Source organism: Syngnathus scovelli, chromosome 21 (genome assembly GCF_024217435.2).
Source record: "Syngnathus scovelli strain Florida chromosome 21, RoL_Ssco_1.2, whole genome shotgun sequence".
Lineage (NCBI taxonomy): Eukaryota > Metazoa > Chordata > Actinopteri > Syngnathiformes > Syngnathidae > Syngnathus > Syngnathus scovelli.
Window position 1 is genome coordinate 6,556,758 of NC_090867.1, and position 20,808 is coordinate 6,577,565.

The window sequence follows — 20,808 nt, forward strand, 5'->3', positions numbered from 1 at the left end:
ATTTACAGTGCCGTCCAATCATTTACCTCCTACTCGAGCTCGACCAACCAATCAGCGTGCAGCAGAGGCGGGTCTAAATCGAGTCCGACCGGGTGCGACGGACGTCTTTGCTCAAAATAGATCCACTCGGGCCGATCGAACGACTTGGATTAGCGTGGGGGGGTTTTAAATTTAAAACAAGGTAGAATATTTTCAGTGTGACAATTATTTTCACCTTCTTTACATTGTTTTTGCGGCTTTCAGGCAAGGACTGATGGAAAAGGGACTTTGTTTGTATAATGCTCGGTAAGTTGTTCATTAATTGGAGTGACTGAGTTTTGTCTGTCTCGATATCGGCAAAATGGTTAAAGTGGATATTAAGTTACGGTAAATGTATTTGTGTGTTTAGTTTTACATCGCTCATGCTTTTCGTAGACGCTGTCCGTGGTTCTGGGGGAAGCCCTGGGGTGATGTCACGGTGTTAATGCGTTGCCATGGCAGCGCACCACGTGATCACCTGACTTCCCTTAACTACTTCGCACAAGCTAATCCCACACTTTAGAATAGGGCAATATGGTTGGAATTTAAAAAAAAAAACTCTAAATACAGTAATAGTACTTGATTGATATTCACCAGGATGTTGAGAAAGATGAATCATGGGAAAGAAGGGCAGGACTTGTGACTTTAGGATGCCAAAAAGTCAGCTGTTGTGTCACACAGGTAAGTTTTGACTTGTAAATTGACAAGTTTGAACACAATGTAACAAATGTGCTCTTTACCCAGTCTGGCGGCTTTCCTCCCCATTCTGTGCTGCTGAACGAGGTTGGCGCCGGCAGGCTCCATGGCTCAATGGTCGGACCCCTCCTGCAGGGAGAAGGTCCCCGGCACCTGGGGGAAGTCACACTCGGCCGCGCGCAACATGGTACGCAAGAAGGAGCAGAGACGGCGGCGAGGAATCCGATCTTCCTCGCCCATGGGCCGTGTCATCATCATCAACTCGCCTGTGGATGGTGAGATGGAAAATAACAGAATTCAGAGGGTAGTGAAACATGAAGACTTCTGTTGGACTGTACTTCAGGCGGCGATGACAGCGAGGACCTTCACACCATCACAGTGGACAAAAGCGTGGATGGCAAACTGGGCTTCAGCGTGCGGGGCGGCTGCGAACACGGCCTGAGCATCTTCGTCAGCAAGGTGGAAGACGCCAGCACAGCAGGTGGGATGCCGTGGCGGCGTCAGGTGACCTCAGCGTTTTTTACTCCCTGTTGATTTGCACAGAGGAAGCCGGTCTGCTGGTGGGCGACAAGCTGGTGGAAGTAAACGGCGTCAGTTTGGAGAGCATCACCATGAGCAGCGCCGTCAAGGTCCTGACGGGTAACAACAGGCTGAGGATGGTGGTGAGACGTGTGGGCAAGGTGCCCGGGATACGCTACTCCAAAGAGAAGACCACCTGGTGAGCAGTGGTGAGAACAAGCAACGTACAATTATTTTGTTCATGAATTTCTGGTGATTAGAAAAATTCGACATGTTTTTCCAGGGTGGACTTGATACACAGGCGCATGGTGGTGGAGGAAAGCGGGCGGACGCCATCAGAGGCCAGCGCAGGTAGCGCCCTTCGGAGGATCGTCCACTTGTACACCACCTCCGATGATTACTGCCTGGGCTTCAACATCCGTGGCGGGAAGGAGTTTGGTTTGGGCATTTATGTCTCCAAGTAAGTCCATAGCAACTCTATAGAAAAACTTCTCTTTACGCACCGTGGATTTCTCTCAGGCTGGACCCCGGCGGTCTAGCCGAGCAGAACGGGATCAAGATGGGTGACCAAATCCTGGCTGCCAATGGTGTGAGCTTTGAGGATATTAGCCACAGCAACGCCGTGGAGGTCCTGAAGAGCCACACGCACGTCATGCTGACCATCAAGGTGAGATTTAATTTAACTAATCAATCAGAGTAGTGAGTAGTTGTACCTAATGAAATGTCCAATGCGTACAACAGCACGCGTTATTAAAGATGGCGACTGTGTGAGACAGCTGGCGCACGTTCGTAATATTCCTCCTGACTTGTCTGAGCTTGGGTTTCGCCGTGTTGAAGAAAATAGCCGAGCCGTGTGCATTATTCAACAGGCGGAGAGGATCGGGTAGAGATGAAAGTGCGACATCTAGCGTAGATGCCATCAAAGTTTAATATGAGTTGTTGTACAATACCCCCCCCCCCCTCCCTTCCAGGAGGCCGGCCGCTATCCCGCTTACAAGGAAATGGTGGCGGAGTACAGATGGCTCAACAAATGTACGTCCTCGTCTTATTACACTCTCGCTTTCTTACGCTACAAGAATCATTCAAGTTTTCTCTCTCAGTGGCCAATGGAGGTCAGAAATCTTCCTCGCTGGGATCCGAGTCGAATTCGTCGGCGTCCTCACTGTCTTCGGAAACGCCGGTCAGTTCCCTGAGTGGCCTGTCTCAAGTCATGTTCCCGCCGAGTTTGCCGTTTGCTTCCGACATGGTGGACGTGTGCATCTCCACGGAGGACCAGAGGTGTGTACGGGATGTTTTTGGGTTTTCTCTCTCATGACTGCCGTGTCTTTTTTTTTTCCCGTGTGGTAGGTTTGAGTCAGAGCGCAGCGAGGCCGCCATCCAGACAGACACCACCCGCAGCCGGGGGGCCACCACGCTACTGCGCGACACTGCCATCCGCCAGGAGGACAAGGATGAAGGCGGTCCTAAGAGGGAGTCCCACAAGACAGCGGTACTGCTGGCCCTCAGTAGACCCAGCCGACCCATCAGTCGCTCGCAGAGCCAGGTCACCATAGCAGGTATGTGACTGTTTTTGTGTGTGTGTGGGGCTTTTACACAAATGCACCTCCATGCAGAAATCAGCCAAAAAAAGGCCAAAAAGCAGAAAGGAGGTAAATCCTCGGGAGAAAAGAGCGCACTGCAACGATCCAAGACGTTGGTCAACTTGCTGTTTGGGGGTGTTCGCAAAAAAGACGCTTCCAGGTCACGCTCCAAGTCACTGTCCACTGACAAAGGTATTCCCTACATTGCTCTGGTATTTTTATTGGCGTCCCAATACTTATGTCTACATGGTGATTCTTAATAAAAGTTTAAAAAAAAAAAAACTCCTGATCCAGGTGTGAGTCTTGGAGGAGGCCCGAGCACTGAACCGTTCCCAGAGGAGATGCTTCGAGCGGTGGAAGAGTTAGCACAGCGTTTGTTGACAGAGGACGAGACGGAAGCGGTCATGAAAGCTTGTCGGACGGTATGATTCTGACAATCTTCCATTTGTGCCATCGGTATGAAAAATAATGACACCACTTGTGCCTCCATGCTTAGTATTTGGATGAAAAGTGTGTGGAGACGTTGATACGCCACCTGCTGGCCGTGCTGGACAGGCCTGAAAAACTGCTGTTGCTCAGGGAGGTCAGGTAAATACTGCCAGAATAAATATTTTTCTTATGGATAAAATATTCGGAATTAATATGAATAAATTATTTAATGTATTGTTTCTCGGCAGGTTGATGCTTCCTGCTGCTCACCGCCATGAATTTAACAGCGCCGTGGAAGCGGTGGAGGTGGAGGCATACGACATCCTCAAGTACCGCTCAGGTGTCCTCAAGTGAAACACAAACATCATGCATACAGGTATGCCTCTTACCTCTGCTTTTTTTTTTTTTGCCAGTCCGAACGCCGCCTCTTCGCTCGCCCGCATCCGGCCGAGCACCCAAACGCCGTCTCATCACACCCATCCCAGGTTGGTGCTTCAAGTCGGTTCCTGTATGCAAAAACCCATCAAAATTTGGTGTCTGGTACAATTTTCACAAAACATAAAAAAAAAAAAGGTCAGCTTTGACAGGTTGTGTGAAAATGAAACACTGTGATTTAGATTTGCGAGGAGGCTTCGAGCTGCACAGCGCTGCCATAGTGGAGAAGCAGAGCCACCTAGCGGACAAGCTGGAGAAACTCAGTCTGTCGGGGCCACGGGCATCCAGAGAAAGGCGGCGGCGCCCCAACGCCCCCTTCACGCCATTGCTAGACATTCCAGTAGATGGGTACTGGTTCACAGAGGAGCACAAACACTCGCCTGAAGGTCACCTGAGCCCTAACTGGCTAGTCTCTGAAAACCCTCATGTCCGAAGCCAAGACGTCTCAGATTCAGGCCGACGTTCTCCACAAGAGTATGAACTGCAAACCGTCAGCATCTCCAAGACTAAGCAGTCGCTGGGTACGTGAAATTTAGAATTGAGAAATGATTTATTTTTACCTGTGGCCCTTGAAAGCGATTTGAAGTCTTCGATGTCGCAGGCATCAGCATATCCGGCGGCATAGAGTCCAAGGTCCAACCTGTGGTGAAGGTGGAGAAGATCTTCCCAGGAGGAGCCGCCTCCACCTGCGATGTGCTCAAGGTATACGCAGAGAGATTCAATTGCCCGACCTTAAAAACAATTTCTCCTCTCTCATCTTCTCCAGGCCGGATTCGAGGTGGTGAGCGTGGACGGCGCCTCGCTGCAAGGCGTCACACACCAGCACGCCGTCGACCTCATCCGAAAAGCCTTCAGTGATAAAACCAAAGACCCCATGGTGCTGGTGGTCAGAGTACCTGCAAGTCTCCAAAAAGACATCATTAGCACAGCCTAGTGGTCAATGATGGCCCCATTTCAGAAACAAAACCACATTTAACCATTCAGTGTAACCTTTAATAAAAACACAAAATGTACAGCAAGGTGAAAATATACATTTGTAATTTCTCTATATGTCAGCCCGACAAACATCTAATACGAAACAAGGCCTAACGAAAACATTTCTTTGGTCTATTCACAGTGACCAGTACACTCAAGATTTGTTTACAGTAACAAAACAGCCCAAAGTTGTCATTTGCTTAAAAAAAAAAAAAAAAGTGCTTTCTCTTGGGCCCCTGGTGAAAGAATGTTAATTGTTCGCATGTGCTGAAAAGGTTTAGCCGTATCAATGAATCTTGGAGGGCAGGGGTGGGCGAAAATTGATACTTAAAAGGCCCCATTAATTTTTTTTTTTTTTTAATGGAGCGATGGGGCCAGGTCATTTGAAAATGATGTAAATTAAAACGTGCATGCAAATTTGATTATTCGAATACAATAATTCACAATTTTATTGAGAAATTAAAAAATTATTTGAGACAGTTTATTTGAATAAAATCAAATTTTTTGATTGAAATTGTACAGCATAAACTAATTTATTTATAAGTTAAAACAATCTAATACACTCATTATACTTTTTATTATATAAATTAATGTATTACTGTTAGTGTATTTTTAAATTTGTTTTATACATTTTGTATATTTAAAATGATATAATTATGCAATTATTTACAACAATATATAATTGATTTTATATTAAAATGTCTTGTTCATTCATTGTTAGATTTTTTTTAATTTAAATTAATTAAATTTAAGAAAATATGTGGTCCCCGAGCCATAGTTTGCCCACCCCTGTAGTGCAGCACATGCCCTCTATGTGGTGCTGTTGGAGCGCATATTGACCTGTTACTCTATTCAAGAACTGTAGCACATGAGATGATTTAACTACAGTAGTAAATTTGTTTTTTTTTAAACTGGCTGCTATCCTCACCATTCATTACTTTCAGAGTAACATTTTGAGCTTCTTACTTCCAAGCCGTCTGGAAAGCAAGACAAGCTCCAACCTGTGAAAAAAAAAAATTAAATTTCAGTGGCGGCAACCTCATCAAAGACGATTTCATTGCCGCTGCCATCATCGTCGTCACGGTCTCGGCTCTCCAGCTCCTGGCTGAGGTCCCTCAGGAGGAGCTCCAGCTGGCGGTTGCGTCGGTACATGGTCACATAGTTCTCCTGCAGCTGCTGCTGGTAGCGCAGCACTTTGTCCTTCTCTTCCTGCCACGTCCGCCGCTCCTCCTCGAAACCGCCCGCCTGCCTCTCGGCCCGCTGCCTTTCCAAAGCCAACTCTCCACGTATACGCTCGACCAGCTCCCGGAGTGCGTCCCGCTCTCCATCCGGCTCCCGCAGGCGTGCCAGCTCGTCCTCCAGACGCGCCGACTTCTCCCGCAGCAACTCGGCCTCGCTTTTGCGCCGCTGCAGCTCGTTCTCGCACACGTCCAGCTCGGCGGCGCGGGCGCGGGCGGTGACGCCGGCCTCCTGCAGGAGGGCCTGGGCGTTGCTCAGCTCGGCGCGGGCGTCCCGTAATTGCCCACGCAGTGACCCGGCCTCGCTCACGCGCCCGGCCAGCTCGACCTGCGCCTCCTTCAGCTGCTGCTTCAGCAGGGAAATCTCGCCGGACTTCTGGCACACCTGACGTTGGAAAAAAAATCACAGCGGATGACAACATTGCCAAAACTGATTACTTGCCTCCGTTCATTCTTCTTTTAATTTTCCAAGTGTGAGGACAGCAGCAGTGCTCACCTCCCATTTGGTCTCCTCCAATCTCGGACCCATCTGAATCTTGTCATGTTCGTAAGAGGTGCAGCGCTCCTCCAACTGCTCACGTTCCTTGAGGAGCTGCGCAAAGTCTTCCTGAAGCTTCTTCTTCTCCTGCTGGAGCTGATGAACCTGCGAGAAGGAGAAGCCGAGAGGCGGTTGCCGGCGACGGCGTTTTTCTAGTGGGTTCCGACTCAAACTGTTCTGGCACCTGCATCTGAAGCACCTGCTGGGCTCGCTGGGCTTTGTGGGAGGTCGCCTGCATCCTGGTGGCGCAGCCCTGCCGCAGCTCCTCTAGCTCCAGCTCAAAACGCTTGTGCTTCTCCTCGTAGGCCTCAAACGGAAGCGGACACTTCATTAGGTATACCAAGACTTCTACCGACACTTGTTGCTAAGTAATTTTAACATGTTGCCGTTCCTCAACTGTAAATGATGAGATGAGTGATTTCCTGATACCTGACAGATGGCAGCCTCATTGTCATCCAGATTGTCTCGGAGTAGCTGGAGCTCCGCCTCACGCTCCCTCAGCTTGTCCTCCAAGTCCCTGACCACGCCCTCGTAGCTGTCCGCCATTCCCGGCGAGCGCCCGCCGGACCCGCAGTCCGACAGTGGCTGACTTCGCCCACAGACCGAGCCGGAGCCGGTGCTCTTGCTGGAGGACGAGCGGCCGCTGTCCGAGTTGGAGTGTCCGTAGACGCCCGCAGAGGGGGCGCTTTTGGGCGCTTCTGAGTGGACCCCCGCCACTGTATCTCCCGCCGCCAGACTGGAGAGCGAGTTGCGTCCCGAGTCGGACAGTGAGCAAGAGTGGCCGCTGCTCCCGCCGCCGCTCCGCCCGGCGCTGTACGAGCTGCGTCTCTCCGAGCCGGAGGGCGACAGCTCCCGGTGGGCATTTTGGATCTCTGGCGCGTTGGCGCTGTGTCGCGGGGACAGGTACTGCATGGCGCCACGGCTCTTAGGGACCACAGGTTTGAAGGCAGTGGGCCGCAGCACTGATTTCTCCATGTTCTACATGTAAACAATGAACTCTTTCTCAATTCTAATCCCGTTACTTGCTGGACAAAATGTCTGCCATTCACGCTCACCTTTTCCAGTTTTCCTGAGACCGGTACGAGTCTGGGTGGCGGTCCCCCGACATTCCCATTCAAGCTTTCGTTCATCTCATCTTGGTATCTCGTCGGGCTGGCGGGTCCCATGTGTTGGCCGTTCCAGTCATCAACATAATCCCACCTCTTCCGCCCCCTGCCGGACGTTGGAGGACTGCGGTTGGTGACAAAGCGCTCCTGAGGAGACTCTGAACCCGGTAATGACTTTCCCCGCCGAACCCGACGCTCCTGGTAGGTGTGGGGCGTGAGCTCCAGAGCGGCTGCAGCTGGCACGTTGACAGGAGGCGAAGGGCCTGAGCGGTGTCGTCTGCGGGAACGTGCGTTGTGGCCTGTGTCGTGAGGTTCAGCGGGGATGGGCGGAGCCTGAACAAGCGCCATGCTGGACGCTCTGCTGTCTCGCCGCTTCTGAAAGTAAATGATGCGCATAAGTACATAAAAAAAAATATCAAGCTAAGTCACCACAAAAATATTCCTTTCCAAATATTGCTACACTGAAGTTGCCCATAATTTTTGTCCATTTAAACCAGTATTGTGCAAGCGCACACCATATGAAGTGCAAACTAGCATGACCTACAGTAGACTGGAACCGATGCGCCCCCCCCTTTGGTGGCCCACACACATGCAAACAGGCTGGCCCATTGATGAGGCCCATTCAAGCAGCACAAACGGGCCTTGAGAGGCTTTCGGGCTGGACGGGCAGCACAAGCAAAAGAGTCTCTTTTTTTTTTCCTTTGGAGGCAGTTTGGAGCACGCTGGCAAGCGACAAAGGCGACTGTCTCCACGCATCGGGTTCAGCCTGGGGAGGCACTTCAGGGAAAAAAAAAAAAAAACTCCGAAGCAATGAGAGCCAAATTTGTCTGCTTGTATAGCGCAGGTGCTTGATGGCTCAGATGAGACGCCCTCATATAGATTCTAATAACAAGCGGGGGAGCAGAAAGCTAGGCCAGCATACAGGGGGGGTGAGCGGGTCAACGCTCCCACTGGACGCTGTTGCTAAAAGCGTCCTTTGGAGCAGCTTGTGCCTTTAAAAATGAAGCTAGTAATGTTTCTGACATTTCTTCACACGTGGAACCAACTCACCTGTCAATGGCGCTGGGAATTCAAAGGCCACATGAAAGCATCCTTCCAATGCTGCAAGCTGATCTTCACTCTATCGACCAGCAAGAGGAAAGAAGAAAATGTTGTCAGTAGAAGCCGGGCAGTAGCACTCATAAACATTCAAATGGGTAGAGGGGTGGAAAAAAAAAAAAGAGGGAAATTGTGAGTCACGGTGGCCAGGCTCACGCGAACGAGGGGATTTTCCGAGTCAACGTGAATGAAGAGTGAGCGGGAAGATAAACGCACCTTCACGCCGTAACCTTGCTGTGTTTTGAAGCAAGCAGATTTTTTGTTGCGGGTCTAGTCAGTTTGGCTCCAGGGGTTGAATTTTATTTAAAAAAAAGGCATACATCTTGGGTAATGTCAAACGACTTCAATCCGGTTCCTCTGGTTAGGTTACCACTTGGCACATCAGTCGTCACGGGAAGTATACGCCATGCCGCTAGCTGTTCACACGAAGATGCTGTTATCAGTTGGCTCAGGGCTGTTTGCTGAACTTAAGCGATGCGTGCTGATACTCAAAACGTGTACTACCCCGATCACTGATGTGCGCCCCCCCGAGAGCGTGTTCATAGGCCGTCTAAATCTGCTCAAATCTGCTGGTGATTAATGACAGATGCCAGCGGGGAGGGGCTGGATAACACTTTAATCTCAAAACAATCTCTTCAGAATCTGTTCTGTCCAGACTTCAATTTGGGAGAGTTCACCCTGCAACATGAGAAACATTTCACCTAAATTAGCATTAATTGTAAAGTTAACAGTGGCCGCTAATGATCATGGTAACTTGCTCAGAACATTCGTCATACATATATTACAGATAATATAATACAAATATTCCACGGTGCTTTATTTAACTACTGTATGGTGGTTATGGAATATGCCCAATGTAGAATCATGAGACCACAGCCACCACCAACCTTAGGCAGCATAAGCCCTTATGTAACGCAAGTCCTTCCACCACCGCCAAGCATCCCACAACATCCTCGACTAACCTCACGTCACCGCAACGTCGCCGATTATATGTGCTGACCAGTTGTTGGCCTCTCAACTGGAGAATAATCAGGCCATAAAAAAAAATAAATAATCACATGCGGCGTGAAGAAAAATGTATTTAGAAATACCACACACGCAACCTCAGGGAGAGGTCGCCCCACTTACACTAAATCCACTTTTATGCCCCGACAACATCTTAGAAGAATTATGCAATTAAGAGATTACATTGTTATTAATGTCCACCTGTCTATTATATATGGATCAAATTTGTCTTTTGTCAAAACCTGAGGAAAAGGCCAAAGTGACCCCAAACCTGCCTGCTTTAAATCAAAATGGCTGACTTCCTATTTCATTCCACGCATGGCTTTGAGACTGTTTTTGTTTATTTCGCTTGACCTAGAAGATAAACTATCAAGCCGGGTGACGCAGGCTGCTGTTTCGGTCTACTTACAAGGAAAGTGGGCCATAAGTCAAAAGGGAAGTGAGAGAATATGGAAAGAGATGAAAGAAATCTGCACATTAATGACACGCCATGCCGTGGAACTGATCAACTGTGTGGGAGATGGAGAGAAAATCAGGGAACATTTGACTTTGTTTATCGTCAAACTCACTAAACCTGTCTTGTGTAAATAAACAAAGCATTAGCACAGTTTGTGTTCTCAGTGTCAATGTCACATTGTTCACTAAAGTGGGTTACTTTTATACAATTAGGACCAATTTGACCTTTTTGATGACAATGTCACCGAAACTACGGGGTGCATTAAATGTAATTTCCCCAACGTGTTCAATATTTAAGAAATCCTAATCAACTGATTGATTTTATCGATTAATTGGAACAGATTCTTCTTCTACTATAAGGGCATGTACGCTCTGTGGCACCACACTGCCCCAACAGGTTAACATTGGTACTACAACATATTTAGGCGGGTTGGTTATATCCTGCCCTGTACTGTACACACAATAAACCCAGGAATGTCAAGCGTCTATTCGTTTCGCCCGGGGTCTCTTGTGTAAAAAAAAAAAAAAAAAGTTCAGATGTTGAAATATAATTGTCCTTACCGCTTCGGCAACGTGAACTCGTTTACTCCGTAATATTGAACCCACGCACGCACACAAACACACCTTGACGACGACGACGACGAGTGGCAAAAGTTGACGCGAGTTCCTTACTGCCGGCTACAAACGACACTAAGTACATTTAACAATGACATAACACAAATATTACTATTTTTTTAGACCCCCAAAAAGTAGATTACCTACCATGGACGACGGTTTAATGTCTGGGTACCAAAAAATCCAAGTTTAGTCGAAGTTGCTTCTGCTGTTAATTTAAAAGAAAAAAAGTAATGCCCAATTTGAGACTTTTTAAAATAGTTACGTGGGTGACAAATCATTATTCGACGCCGCACAATGAAGCAGAGTTTGTTGATGTGTTCTGAGACAAGCAGCAGTAAAGCTTACCAAAAGCTAAGGGGTATGCATCTGGTTGGTCCTTTCAAAATAAAAGTGAGCTACATCCGGATGTCACAACAATAAAACTTATCCATGGACTTGACGTAATGCGCGCGACTCATGGAAACGCAAATAATAACAAAACAATAAGATATTTTTTATTCAGATTTTTGCTTTGAGTATTGTTGAAAGATTTTAAGTCTTAAATTCTAAACTCTTAATTTAAAGTCTTAAAATGTGAAAGTGGTTAACAATTGAGAGCATTTATCCTAACTAAAATCAAAATGTAATCAGTAATATAACTTGGAGAAACTAATTAAAATAGTCAAACCACTGTTTGGTTCTGCTTTTATTTTGAACGCCTCATTGCAAACACTTCCTGCTTTGGACTTCCACTCTGTTTCTGGAACAAACCTGTTCTTTGCTCTGCATTCTAATTATGCCGAAAAGAGGTCATGCCTGATGGACCACCTCAGTACAGCCTTGTGCAAAAAAAAAAAAAAAAAGAAGAGAATGTGTTATTCTAACCCTAACCTAAAATTCCACCATGTTTCTTGTAAATCACAAGACATAGCTGGCACACCCCCACGTGTTGAGGTGACCCATATTTTTACATGACCTCCATTTGGTCGGTGGGCGTGGTGCCCCAGCTAACAGACAGGACAAACATCCCTGTGCAGTTAAAAAAAAAAACATTTAGTCCCCCTAGCCAGTCGGCTCCAGATGCCCCCGAGTGAGCCTGCCCCATTCCAAAGTGTGCCGGATGCACATAATAGCTCCGAGGTAATTGGAAACAATTCTGCAGCTCATTTCACCCTCAGAACTGGCTCTGCTGGGTCATATGAGAACGTAGAACACGAAGACCATTAGTTCCACCTGATGCCATTTAAAGCCCTCAAAATCCATCCAGTTTACATGTTGGCGATCTTATCGTTTCCTTTGCAGGAAGTAAGAATTAGAAATGGGCGTCTGCTGATGTCAAGCTCGGCACGCATGACTATCACGTTTTCAAATCAGTCCAGGCCTGCAGCATTTGAGGAACATGTGGTTCTTATGCATCTGCTAATCAAGGACTGGTCCTCAAACAACTCCAATGAGTCTCATTTGCTCCAATTCACAGACTTTGCCAAGAGGAAGTATCAGTCAAATGCAATGTGATTCCCCCCCCCCCCGAAATATCTAATTTTTAAAAAAAATACAGTAGTGTCATCTCAATATGAAACATTTTCCTAAAAATATTTGCAGGTGTGCCAGTGTAAAAATTGTCACAGTATCACAAGTCACTTGATTGTGACTGTCTTCTGTAAAGAAGGTCGTAGTTCATTCACCTCACGTTGGTGGTTGCTTAGCAGCCCGTGTTGACTTTGGCGTTTTGCTTTGCTGTTTATCCGCCTTCTCTCGTTTGACCGACTCCTTCTTTGGGGGTGCCTCGTCGCCCTCGTTCTCCTCGGGCTTGGTGGCAACCTTCCTCAGCTTGTGTTTGCCCTTGAGGGGCGTGGCGAAAGTGAGCGAGGGCTTGATGAAGTCCAGCGGGAAGACGCCCACGTCACCGTCAAAGCGGTTCTTGGTCACCTGCAGTGAGCGGCGCCCCGGGCACGTTACCAGCTTCTTTTCCTGCAGGATCAGCACGTTGTCCGCCTCTTGGCTGGCCTATTGGGTCACAAAAGGTCACACTGATCATCAGTCGTCTCTCTTCTCTATCACCCAATGGGAATGAAGTACTTAGAAAAAAGCCAGCTCGTACCTTTGCCGAGCCAAATATGGAGGCTGTCTGCAATTCCCGGTCGTCCTCCTCCTTCCTGGGATGAATGATGAGTGTGATGTGGCAGCTGGAATTGGTGGCAAATTTCCGGAAAGCACCGATGATGTGGTCCTGGACGGCGAACCTTTAAGTACAGAAATAACCTCAGTTGATGAGTGAGCCACATGCTGCTTCACCCCGTCACTCACTTGTCGACCGAGAGGTTCTCCTGGCCCATCATGAACTGCAGGTTGTCGATGACCACGTGATTGATGTCGTAGAGGTAGACGGCGTGCTGCATGGTGTCCAGAACGGACTTGATGTTCTGCTGACCGTGGAAGGTCATAAAGTAAAGTGGCAGCTCCTCGAACTTGTCCGCCCAGAAGTCGTACTGCTCCAGGTTGTCCTCTAGCCGCTGCATGGCAAACTGTGTCAGCATGATCTTGGCCAGACGCACGTTGTTGATCTCAAAGCTGCCCCACAAGGTGTTGACACCCTGCATGCACAGGTCCAGGGCCAGCTCGCTGATGAAGGTGGTCTTCCCGCTTCCCGTGGGACCTGTACATCGAGACGCAACACAAGGGCTATTCAAATTAGGGACTGATACGAATTTAGAGAAAAAAATCAGATATCTGATTTATTGACCAATTATTTTGTGACCCATTTTAAATAAATTTGAATGTTGAAGCACGGTGAATGATTTTGAGTATATGTTAAGTATATGCGGCCCAAAAACTCAGTCCAATGCTACCCTCTAGTGGCCACAAAGTATAATTACACTTTTTAACTTGCATGGAAAGTTAACATAATGATTTTTTTCAACAGAGCCTTTTAAAATACTTCCTGGATTATGAATCTTCTTTTCATTTTTTTAAATTGCGTATCATGAATGGGAAATTGCAATAATTCACATAAAAACATGATTACCGGTAAAAACCGTGAGCTCTCCCTTGCGGTGTCCTTTCAGGATTCGGTTGAGCTCAGGAAAGCGCGCCCATTTGACGCCGGCCACTTGCTCGGTGTTCATCATCTCCCCATACACATCCTCGCGGAGCTGTTTGAAGGACACAATGGACTTGTGCGCGGCGGGGATGGCGGTCGCCACAACACGGTTCAAGTTCTTTCCTTGTGCTAAAGCCTCTACAGGACAGGGCTGGAACTCCCCGGGCCGCACCAGCCAGCAGCGGCGCAAGCCAAGCTTGCGTGAGAAGATCTTAGACGCCTCCCAGGAGCGCATGTCGCCGCCCAGCCACAGCGTGACGCGCTTGAACTGCTCCAGGTAGGGCAACAAGGCGGGCGGCAGGCTGCCCACGCCTCGCGGGAGGGCCACACTAGCTAAACCCGTAGCCTGGCTCACGGCCAGCGTGTCCAGCTCGCGGCCCGTCAGGACCACATTGGCGTCCATGCGGCTCAGCAGAGGGAGGCCAAACAGGTTGTTGTAGGAGCTGCACTTGGGGACCATGGCCTCATTGTAGCAGACGCCGCCATCTTCTGTCGTTTGCGCCGAGAGGAGCTTCAGCCCCTTCAACGAGGAATCGGAACCTCCCAGCCAAGGGAAAACCAGACTTTTAGTGGGCTTGAACAGCCTCACGCCAAACTTCTTCAGTGTTGCATTAGAGATCTTTGTGATCTACAAAAAAAACAGCAAAACGTGTTAAACACACTGGTCAAAGTATCAGAGAGTTTATTTTAAGATCCCAGTATCCATCTTTACTTGGAACATAGTCTTGATGAGCGTTGCGTCATCCTCTGCCAGATCCGAGAAGGGCACAGAAGCGGACCAGATGCTTCTCACCTCCCTAGCGTCCCTCTCGCTCTGTTCCTGCTCCTCGGCGCTCTCTCGGTAGCTAAGCAGCACCTGCGGACTGAGGATATCCCGCTCCTCCGCCTGCATCACCTCCAGGCAGTCCTGGAGGTCCTCCCAGCTCCCTTCCACCTGCGTGTCCATGCACAAGAACTGTCCGGTAGTCTTATCCACGAACAGGGAGAAGCGCTCGGCCCTGGAAGCGACGTCAACAAAGATACTGGGAGCGTGCAGGCAGCTGAAGCCGTCGTGGAAGGGGACGTCCTTGGAACGTAGGTACTGTTTGATATCCGCGACCGTGACAGGACTGGCTGGGAAGTCCATTGTGGATTTAGCATCTTTTTTGTAAGCCCTGGACAAGAAGGAGCCCGGAGTCCACAAAGTCCGAGTAGCTCTGCTATGAGTGAGGAGACAGGGGGATGAAAAATGTCTTGGAGACATCAACTTTGGGGTCCCTCCCTGAGAGAGACCCCTCAGTAGCAATCTCATCCACATTGGATAAAGTGGATTGATCCTGCAAAAACACAGAAGATAACTCAGTAAAGTTTGGAATATTTTTAAAATATATGGGAAAATTTGTAATTTGGAGAATGTGTCTCATGAATTTGAACGGTCAGACGAGAAATGTGGCGTGAATGGTAAAAATATTTTATTTTCCCAAAGCATAAAACCGTTTGATTTGTGTTCTTCTCGAACACTGGCGTAATGAGAATAATTACAAGGAACTATTAACTCCATAAGTGCCCAAATTTAAGCATCTTACGCGTTCAGCCAGCGATGTACGTCACTGTCTTGTCCTCCATGCAGACTGCATGAACCCGGGCTTTTTTGTTCGTTTCCAAAACACGTCCGTATGAAACGTGCACGAAAAATGAAAACACCGAATTTTACATTTAGACTTTACAGCGACTTGTATTCGTATTACAAATACAACAAACTAATTTTATAAAAATAATAATGGTGCTCATCAAAATTATTGAAAGACTTTAAAGCGTGAAAACAAACACGCCGCTTAACCAATGTTTCATCCGAAAATATATAATTGACGGACTGTCCTAGCACCAAAATAAAACCGTGCAAAACGTGCACCAAAGGGGAAGGTCTGTTAAACACATTAAGCGTGAAAATAAATACGTTTAAAGTTCATACTTTTTCTCAAATATAATATTAACTACATTGTAAATTTTCAAAATTAATTATTAAAACACCTCAAAGAGTATAAACCCATACGATCCTTAACTAATGTTTCACCCGAAAATATAGAATTGACGGACTGTGCAAGCACCAAAATAAGTCCGTGTAAAACGTGCACCAAACGGGAAAGTCTTTTAAACACATTAAATATTAAAATATATATGTTTAGTTGTTATTAGTTTTACCCAGATTAAACTTTAACCACAATGTAAATTTTCTAAATCAATATGGTAACGATGAATGTTCACTTATGTAATTAGAACGTAAACAAAATTATTCTATTTGTTTCGCCCGGAAATATACGATTGGCGCACCATTCGTGTCGCCCTCTGCCAATGCTGTCATATGTCTTCGATATATTATGCTCTCTGATTGAATCGTTTTGCATTTCCCCTTGAATCAAGATGACATCCAGGGGGACCCCGAGTCGCTTCCTGAAAAGCGTCCTCCAAAACGGTGTGGGTCGTTACGTGTGCCAGCTCAAGCGAATCTCCATAATCTTCTCTAAAAAGGGCGCTAGCTCGTTAGGGGTCAGGTAAGAACATCCTTCTCCACAAAACATTATATGGCCATAATACTATCTTTTTTTTTAAACAGGGATTACATTGAAAATGGAGTGGTGGATTATGCCAAACAGAATCCTGGTACCGTAGTGTATGTGTCCCCCGAGGTGTGCAGCAAACCCAAAATTGTGGCCGAATATTGTGAGTAATGTTGGTTATTATTAGTGTTTAACATCCAGACACAATATAAAGATACTCTAAAAAAAAATCAATTAATTTAGCGACTCCACTGTGTAAATCAGTCACCATATGTTGATAATGAAGGGAACATCATCATCTTTTCAATGATTTAATGGAATAATGACGGAATATATTGACATTGAGTTGTTGTACTAATTACTATGTACTAATTCATTCTTTTTGGCTGACTGGTGTTTAATCTTGTTGTTATTCCGCCCCGCAGTGAACGGCAACGTGAGGGAAGAGATCGTGGCAAGCAAAACGTCCTCACAAGTGTCGGATATTCTCACTAGGTTGACTTCTCAATCGGGCCTAGATGTGATCCGCATTCGCAAGCCCTTCCACACAGACAACCCCAGCATCCAAGGCATATGGCATCCCTTTACCAACCGTCCCCTCACGTCTCAGTATAATGACAAAATGTGACATTTTGGTATTTCTTCTATTAAATCAAGTTTTGTGTACAGTTTTTTTGCCTCTGTCATTGCAGTACTGCAGGTGGTTTTACACTGAAAATTGTTAGCTCACTTTGTCTTGCTTGCTCATCCAAAATTTATTTCATTTTAGTTCACTTAATAACTAAAATATCATAATCATTTGCTGCTCCACACACATTATATTCAAAGCTGTAAATTGTTATAAAGCTATAGATCGTTAGAACTATATTTTATTAAAAAAACTATTTACATCAGTTGATGATATATAAAAAATTATATATATCACGACTAATAAAACTAGTGCAAAATTGAGACATGTATTCAAACATATTTTAATCACGGGGATTTCCCCTCGCATCTTTGGTGAAGGAAAATCCAACTACCAGTTCAGCACCTTTTCCACCAGGGGGCGCTGCCGCCATTCATTTTCGCAAATATGCTCCGTTGTCAGGGTGACGAGATTTTACGCTGCGGTTGACATGACGTGTGCACCCGGCCTTGCTGGTTCGAGATCTTGACGGACTTCCATGACCACAAAGCGGGCAAGGACCCTTGAAGATAGCCTCCCCGTGATCTCATATCATTTAGTGGGCGTCGTCTAAGTCTGTCGTATGTATCTATTTTTTTCAAATCGATGTATTCACCCACTTCCGGTTTACCGGCTAGCTTGCTAACACGTAACCATGGCTAACTATAGCTAGTGTAGCGTTAGCCACTCGCACATTTTCCTTCCTTAACACCATTATTATTTATTTAGATCAGTTTAGACATGTTTGTGACATTCCTCCTTGAATTTTTGCTTCGAAATTTAGCTTCTTTATTCTTACTAAAAGCTCAACAGGTGCTCCAGTTTTTAAGCAGGACTATAATTGTTAACTAATGTTAGGTAATGAACAATAAACTTGTCTGATGCTTGGTGGTGGGAAACTTTTTTTTCTTTTTGCATGCGCTGATTGACAAGTTTGCCTCCTTTTGTTGTCCTGTTAGTGCATGGCCAACAAACCTCGTCGGGGCCAACGTTTCATTGCAGTGTCTGGTTACAGTAAGTTTTGTTGATATGGATAAGTGTGACCTCTTGGAGGCAGTGCCCACCAGCCAGCAACAGCTAGTAAGGGTCTTAATGTAGACCAGTGGTCAGCTGTCCCTCAGGGCCCCTCTGGTTTGGAGTTTAAATTATATACTGACAATATAGCTACTCTAAGAATGCACGTCTCTTTTTTTGCAGGCCATGAGAAGGCGGTGACTATCTGGAGTTTGAACGACGGCAGGGGGAAAGAAAGAATGGGCCGGAGCGCGGCGGACTGCTGCCACGGCAAGATTGTCATCTCTACCGCGGTGCTCTATGGCTCCTTGGCCCTCTTCACTTCCATCCTTCACAATGTCTTCCTGCTCTACTACGTGGAGACCTTTGTATCTGTCTATAAGATCGACAAAGTCTCCTTTTGGCTGGGCGAGGTGAGCGAGGAGTTAATGGCGTGTGTTACTTCTTGTTTTGAGACTGCGTGTTATTCCAGACGGTGTTCCTGCTGTGGAACAGTTTCAACGATCCTCTCTTCGGCTGGTTGAGCGATCGCAGCTTCCTCAGCTCTCCGCAGTGAGTGTCTGCTGCATCCTCCCTCCACCTCCTCTCTTGTTTTTTGCAGGTAAAAGCAAAAGTGTAGGTGACAAAGTTGACTGACTCATTTGGTCCAGGAACGCCGACCAGGTGACGTCTCCAGAGGTGGTCCTGAAGCGGCTCCGTGCGCTCTCGTCTGGCGGGCCCCTCTTCGCCCTGTCCTTCCTGGCCTTCTGGGTGGCGTGGGCCAGTCCGGGCCTCCAGTTCCTGCTGTGCCTGTGCCTCTATGACGGTTTCCTGACCATGGTGGACCTCCACCACAGCGCCCTCATGGCCGACCTGGCCGTGTCGGCCGCCGACCGCACGCGCCTCAATTTCCACTGCTCGCTCTTCAGCGCCATGGGCTCCTTGTCCGTTTTCCTGTCCTACTCCTTCTGGGACAAGGAGGACTTCTACGCCTTTCGCCTCTTCTGCGTGACCCTCGCCGCCTTCTCCAGCTTGGGCTTCTTTGTGGTCTCTCGGTTGCTACGGCGACGCTTTCAGAAGGAAGTTCGTCCCAGATTGGATGAAGCACACGCGCTTAAAGAGTAGGTTCGCCAAAACAAGTAAAAGCAAAAAAAACTTTTGTTTGTTTGTGTACATACATTTTCTGTTGACAGGCTCAGTGTTGGCCACGCCCCCTTGACCTCCTCAGAGCGACCCGTCACCATCTGGCAGTACTTGAAGCAGCTCTCCAGACACAGGAACTTCATGTGGTTTGTCTCCATGAACCTTCTCCAGGTAATCCCATCATCCTATTTAAATGCTCCACTCACATTTTGATTTTTAACAATTACTGCGTGTGTGCGTTTTGATTTCAGGTGTTTCACTGCCACTTCAACAACAACTTCTTCCCACTTTTCCTGGAGCACCTACTGTCAGACAACATCTCCGCCTCCACGGGTTCCATCCTCCTCGGTAAAAAAATCTTCTGGATCTCCATTAGCTTCACGCAAATGTGAAGACGACCTTTTGTGTTTATTTGATGTTCGGCACAGGCATCTCGTATGTGGCGCCACACCTGAACAACTTGTACTTCCTGACGCTGTGCCAGCGCCACGGCGTCTACCAGGTCATCCGCTGGCTCTTCCTGCTCAAGCTGGCACTGAGCGTGGCCATGCTGCTGGCCGGAGCGGACCACGTCTATTTACTGTGCATCTTCATCGCAAGGTGCGCTCTGTAAATGGAGGCCCCACCCCACATTATTTGTAAGCCAATTAAAAACCTTTCTCATCTCGCCAGCAACCGAGTGTTCACGGAGGGAACCTGCAAGCTGCTGAAGCTGGTCATTTCCGACCTGGTCGACGAGGACTTTGTGGTCAACCGACGGCAGCAGGCGACCTCGGCGCTGCTCTTCGGCATGGTCGCCCTGCTCACTAAACCCGGGCAGACGTTGGCACCGCTCCTCGGCACCTGGCTCCTGTGCGCCTACACAGGTAGGCCATGTAAACATTGCTTGAGGTATCAAACCCGAACACCCATGCTGACCATGTTCTCCACAGGCTATGATATTTTCCAAAGGGAACCGGCGAAGGACTCCGTTGTGGACGCATCATCAGGTGCGGGGATGCCGCCGCTCCGTCTAGGTTGCTTCCACATGCTGGTGTTTGTGCCCATCACGTGCGCTCTGCTGCAACTAGCTGCCTGGTCACGCTTCACACTGCATGGGCGCAAGCTGCAGGGCATCAAGAACACCAGGCAGGGCGCCCAAAATGGCGGCATGGTGGACGTCAAGGCCATATGACGTAGATGGCGCTGAGATGCACACAGACACTTTTGATTTTAAAACACCCTTGTGTGGAAAAATCGAAGGGAAAACAGCACAATGACTAATCGATCTGCACTTTGGTGTAAAACTTGGGTTATATTTGAAAAAAATAACACTTGCCTTATTTTTTAACAGAGAATTACATATATTTATACTACAGAATCAAGAGTACACTGCCAACCGCTCATTGTTTATGATGAACGTTCACTTAGTTCGACAAATATTTAGATTTGATCTGATTTTGTCTGCGTGAAGTTTGAAGTAATCACTTGCAAGAGTTAATGTTTACATACAGCATTGAAGTGTTTTCAAATACTATTGATGTTTTTATTTTTTTTTGCACAAAACTGCCATTGTCATGTGATTCTAGTGACCAATGAAACTGTCGCTATTACAGGTATATGTGCCATTGCCAAAATTATTAAATGTCATGACCAAAAAAGGCAAGTAGTGGCTGCTGCATGATTTTGCCTAGGAAGA

General features: G+C 47.3%; 5 protein-coding genes across 12 annotated transcripts; 3 read left to right on the plus strand and 2 right to left on the minus strand.

The window, feature by feature from the left end:
- The first annotated feature begins 72 nt into the window (after positions 1–72).
- LOC125990870 (PDZ domain-containing protein 7) lies at positions 73–4,706 on the plus strand. 3 transcript variants are annotated; one of them, XM_049758178.2, is made up of 19 exons: positions 73–181; positions 244–285; positions 616–699; positions 763–989; positions 1,058–1,195; positions 1,258–1,432; positions 1,517–1,693; positions 1,753–1,900; positions 2,205–2,265; positions 2,334–2,511; positions 2,581–2,789; positions 2,847–3,005; positions 3,108–3,235; positions 3,310–3,401; positions 3,491–3,582; positions 3,656–3,727; positions 3,860–4,198; positions 4,279–4,379; positions 4,444–4,706. In XM_049758178.2, exons 4-19 carry the CDS (start codon positions 821–823, stop codon positions 4,609–4,611), a joined length of 2,406 nt encoding a protein of 801 aa, XP_049614135.1. In that variant the 5' UTR covers positions 73–181; positions 244–285; positions 616–699; positions 763–820; the 3' UTR covers positions 4,612–4,706. The 3 variants fall into 3 exon arrangements, with proteins under 3 accessions (XP_049614135.1, XP_068505506.1, XP_049614137.1); XM_068649405.1 differs by lacking the exon at positions 616–699; XM_049758180.2 differs by lacking the exons at positions 73–181; positions 244–285; positions 616–699; positions 763–989 and having other exon boundaries at positions 1,058–1,173.
- On the minus strand, positions 4,649–11,080 carry LOC125990872 (leucine zipper putative tumor suppressor 2 homolog). Of its 5 annotated transcripts, none has more exons than XM_049758186.2 (7): positions 10,856–11,080; positions 8,585–8,654; positions 7,484–7,909; positions 6,858–7,406; positions 6,628–6,735; positions 6,387–6,533; positions 4,649–6,275 (listed from the first exon to the last, which is right to left on the minus strand). In XM_049758186.2, the coding sequence occupies exons 3-7, from the start codon at positions 7,880–7,882 to the stop codon at positions 5,670–5,672; spliced, it is 1,809 nt and encodes a 602-aa protein (XP_049614143.1). In that variant the 5' UTR covers positions 7,883–7,909; positions 8,585–8,654; positions 10,856–11,080; the 3' UTR covers positions 4,649–5,669. The 5 variants fall into 5 exon arrangements, with proteins under 5 accessions (XP_049614143.1, XP_049614141.1, XP_049614139.1 ...); XM_049758184.2 differs by having other exon boundaries at positions 6,613–6,735; positions 7,484–7,906; positions 10,856–11,079; XM_049758182.2 differs by having other exon boundaries at positions 6,613–6,735; positions 10,856–11,079.
- A 1,139-nt stretch (positions 11,081–12,219) lies between these two features.
- twnk (twinkle mtDNA helicase) lies at positions 12,220–15,508 on the minus strand. Its single transcript, XM_049758181.2, has 6 exons — positions 15,356–15,508; positions 14,503–15,106; positions 13,716–14,418; positions 12,998–13,346; positions 12,792–12,933; positions 12,220–12,697 (listed from the first exon to the last, which is right to left on the minus strand). The coding sequence occupies exons 2-6, from the start codon at positions 15,085–15,087 to the stop codon at positions 12,377–12,379; spliced, it is 2,100 nt and encodes a 699-aa protein (XP_049614138.1). The 5' UTR covers positions 15,088–15,106; positions 15,356–15,508; the 3' UTR covers positions 12,220–12,376.
- Positions 15,509–16,063: 555 nt separating this feature from the next.
- On the plus strand, positions 16,064–16,998 carry mrpl43 (mitochondrial ribosomal protein L43). The gene is made up of 3 exons (XM_049758411.1): positions 16,064–16,321; positions 16,384–16,490; positions 16,753–16,998. Exons 1-3 carry the CDS (start codon positions 16,191–16,193, stop codon positions 16,953–16,955), a joined length of 441 nt encoding a protein of 146 aa, XP_049614368.1. The 5' UTR covers positions 16,064–16,190; the 3' UTR covers positions 16,956–16,998.
- Positions 16,999–17,419: 421 nt separating this feature from the next.
- mfsd13a (major facilitator superfamily domain containing 13A) lies at positions 17,420–20,775 on the plus strand. Of its 2 annotated transcripts, XM_049758571.1 has the most exons (10): positions 17,420–17,575; positions 17,954–18,008; positions 18,192–18,421; positions 18,481–18,560; positions 18,659–19,108; positions 19,181–19,301; positions 19,382–19,478; positions 19,559–19,730; positions 19,803–19,996; positions 20,063–20,775. In XM_049758571.1, exons 2-10 carry the CDS (start codon positions 17,957–17,959, stop codon positions 20,302–20,304), a joined length of 1,638 nt encoding a protein of 545 aa, XP_049614528.1. In that variant the 5' UTR covers positions 17,420–17,575; positions 17,954–17,956; the 3' UTR covers positions 20,305–20,775. The 2 variants fall into 2 exon arrangements, with proteins under 2 accessions (XP_049614528.1, XP_049614529.1); XM_049758572.1 differs by lacking the exon at positions 17,954–18,008.
- The last annotated feature ends 33 nt before the right edge of the window (positions 20,776–20,808 follow it).

Coding starts and splice junctions, on each gene's coding strand:
- LOC125990870 (XM_049758178.2), top strand. CDS start 821: ATGGCTCAATGGTCGGACCCCTCCTGCAGGGAGAAGGTCCCCGGCACC. Junction 1,694..1,752: donor TTGGGCATTTATGTCTCCAA/GTAAGTCCATAG, acceptor GATTTCTCTCAG/GCTGGACCCCGGCGGTCTAG. Junction 3,583..3,655: donor CATCCTCAAGTACCGCTCAG/GTGTCCTCAAGT, acceptor TTTTTTTGCCAG/TCCGAACGCCGCCTCTTCGC.
- LOC125990872 (XM_049758184.2), bottom strand. CDS start 7,882: ATGGCGCTTGTTCAGGCTCCGCCCATCCCCGCTGAACCTCACGACACA. Junction 7,407..7,483: donor TCTCAGGAAAACTGGAAAAG/GTGAGCGTGAAT, acceptor GTTTACATGTAG/AACATGGAGAAATCAGTGCT. Junction 6,736..6,857: donor ATGAGGCTGCCATCTGTCAG/GTATCAGGAAAT, acceptor CTTCCGTTTGAG/GCCTACGAGGAGAAGCACAA.
- twnk (XM_049758181.2), bottom strand. CDS start 15,087: ATGTGGATGAGATTGCTACTGAGGGGTCTCTCTCAGGGAGGGACCCCA. Junction 13,347..13,715: donor AGAGCTCACGGTTTTTACCG/GTAATCATGTTT, acceptor CTCGATGTACAG/GTCCCACGGGAAGCGGGAAG. Junction 12,934..12,997: donor GAGAACCTCTCGGTCGACAA/GTGAGTGACGGG, acceptor CTGTACTTAAAG/GTTCGCCGTCCAGGACCACA.
- mrpl43 (XM_049758411.1), top strand. CDS start 16,191: ATGACATCCAGGGGGACCCCGAGTCGCTTCCTGAAAAGCGTCCTCCAA. Junction 16,322..16,383: donor GCTAGCTCGTTAGGGGTCAG/GTAAGAACATCC, acceptor TTTTTTAAACAG/GGATTACATTGAAAATGGAG. Junction 16,491..16,752: donor CAAAATTGTGGCCGAATATT/GTGAGTAATGTT, acceptor TCCGCCCCGCAG/TGAACGGCAACGTGAGGGAA.
- mfsd13a (XM_049758571.1), top strand. CDS start 17,957: ATGGCCAACAAACCTCGTCGGGGCCAACGTTTCATTGCAGTGTCTGGT. Junction 18,009..18,191: donor CATTGCAGTGTCTGGTTACA/GTAAGTTTTGTT, acceptor CTTTTTTTGCAG/GCCATGAGAAGGCGGTGACT. Junction 19,109..19,180: donor GAAGCACACGCGCTTAAAGA/GTAGGTTCGCCA, acceptor TTCTGTTGACAG/GCTCAGTGTTGGCCACGCCC.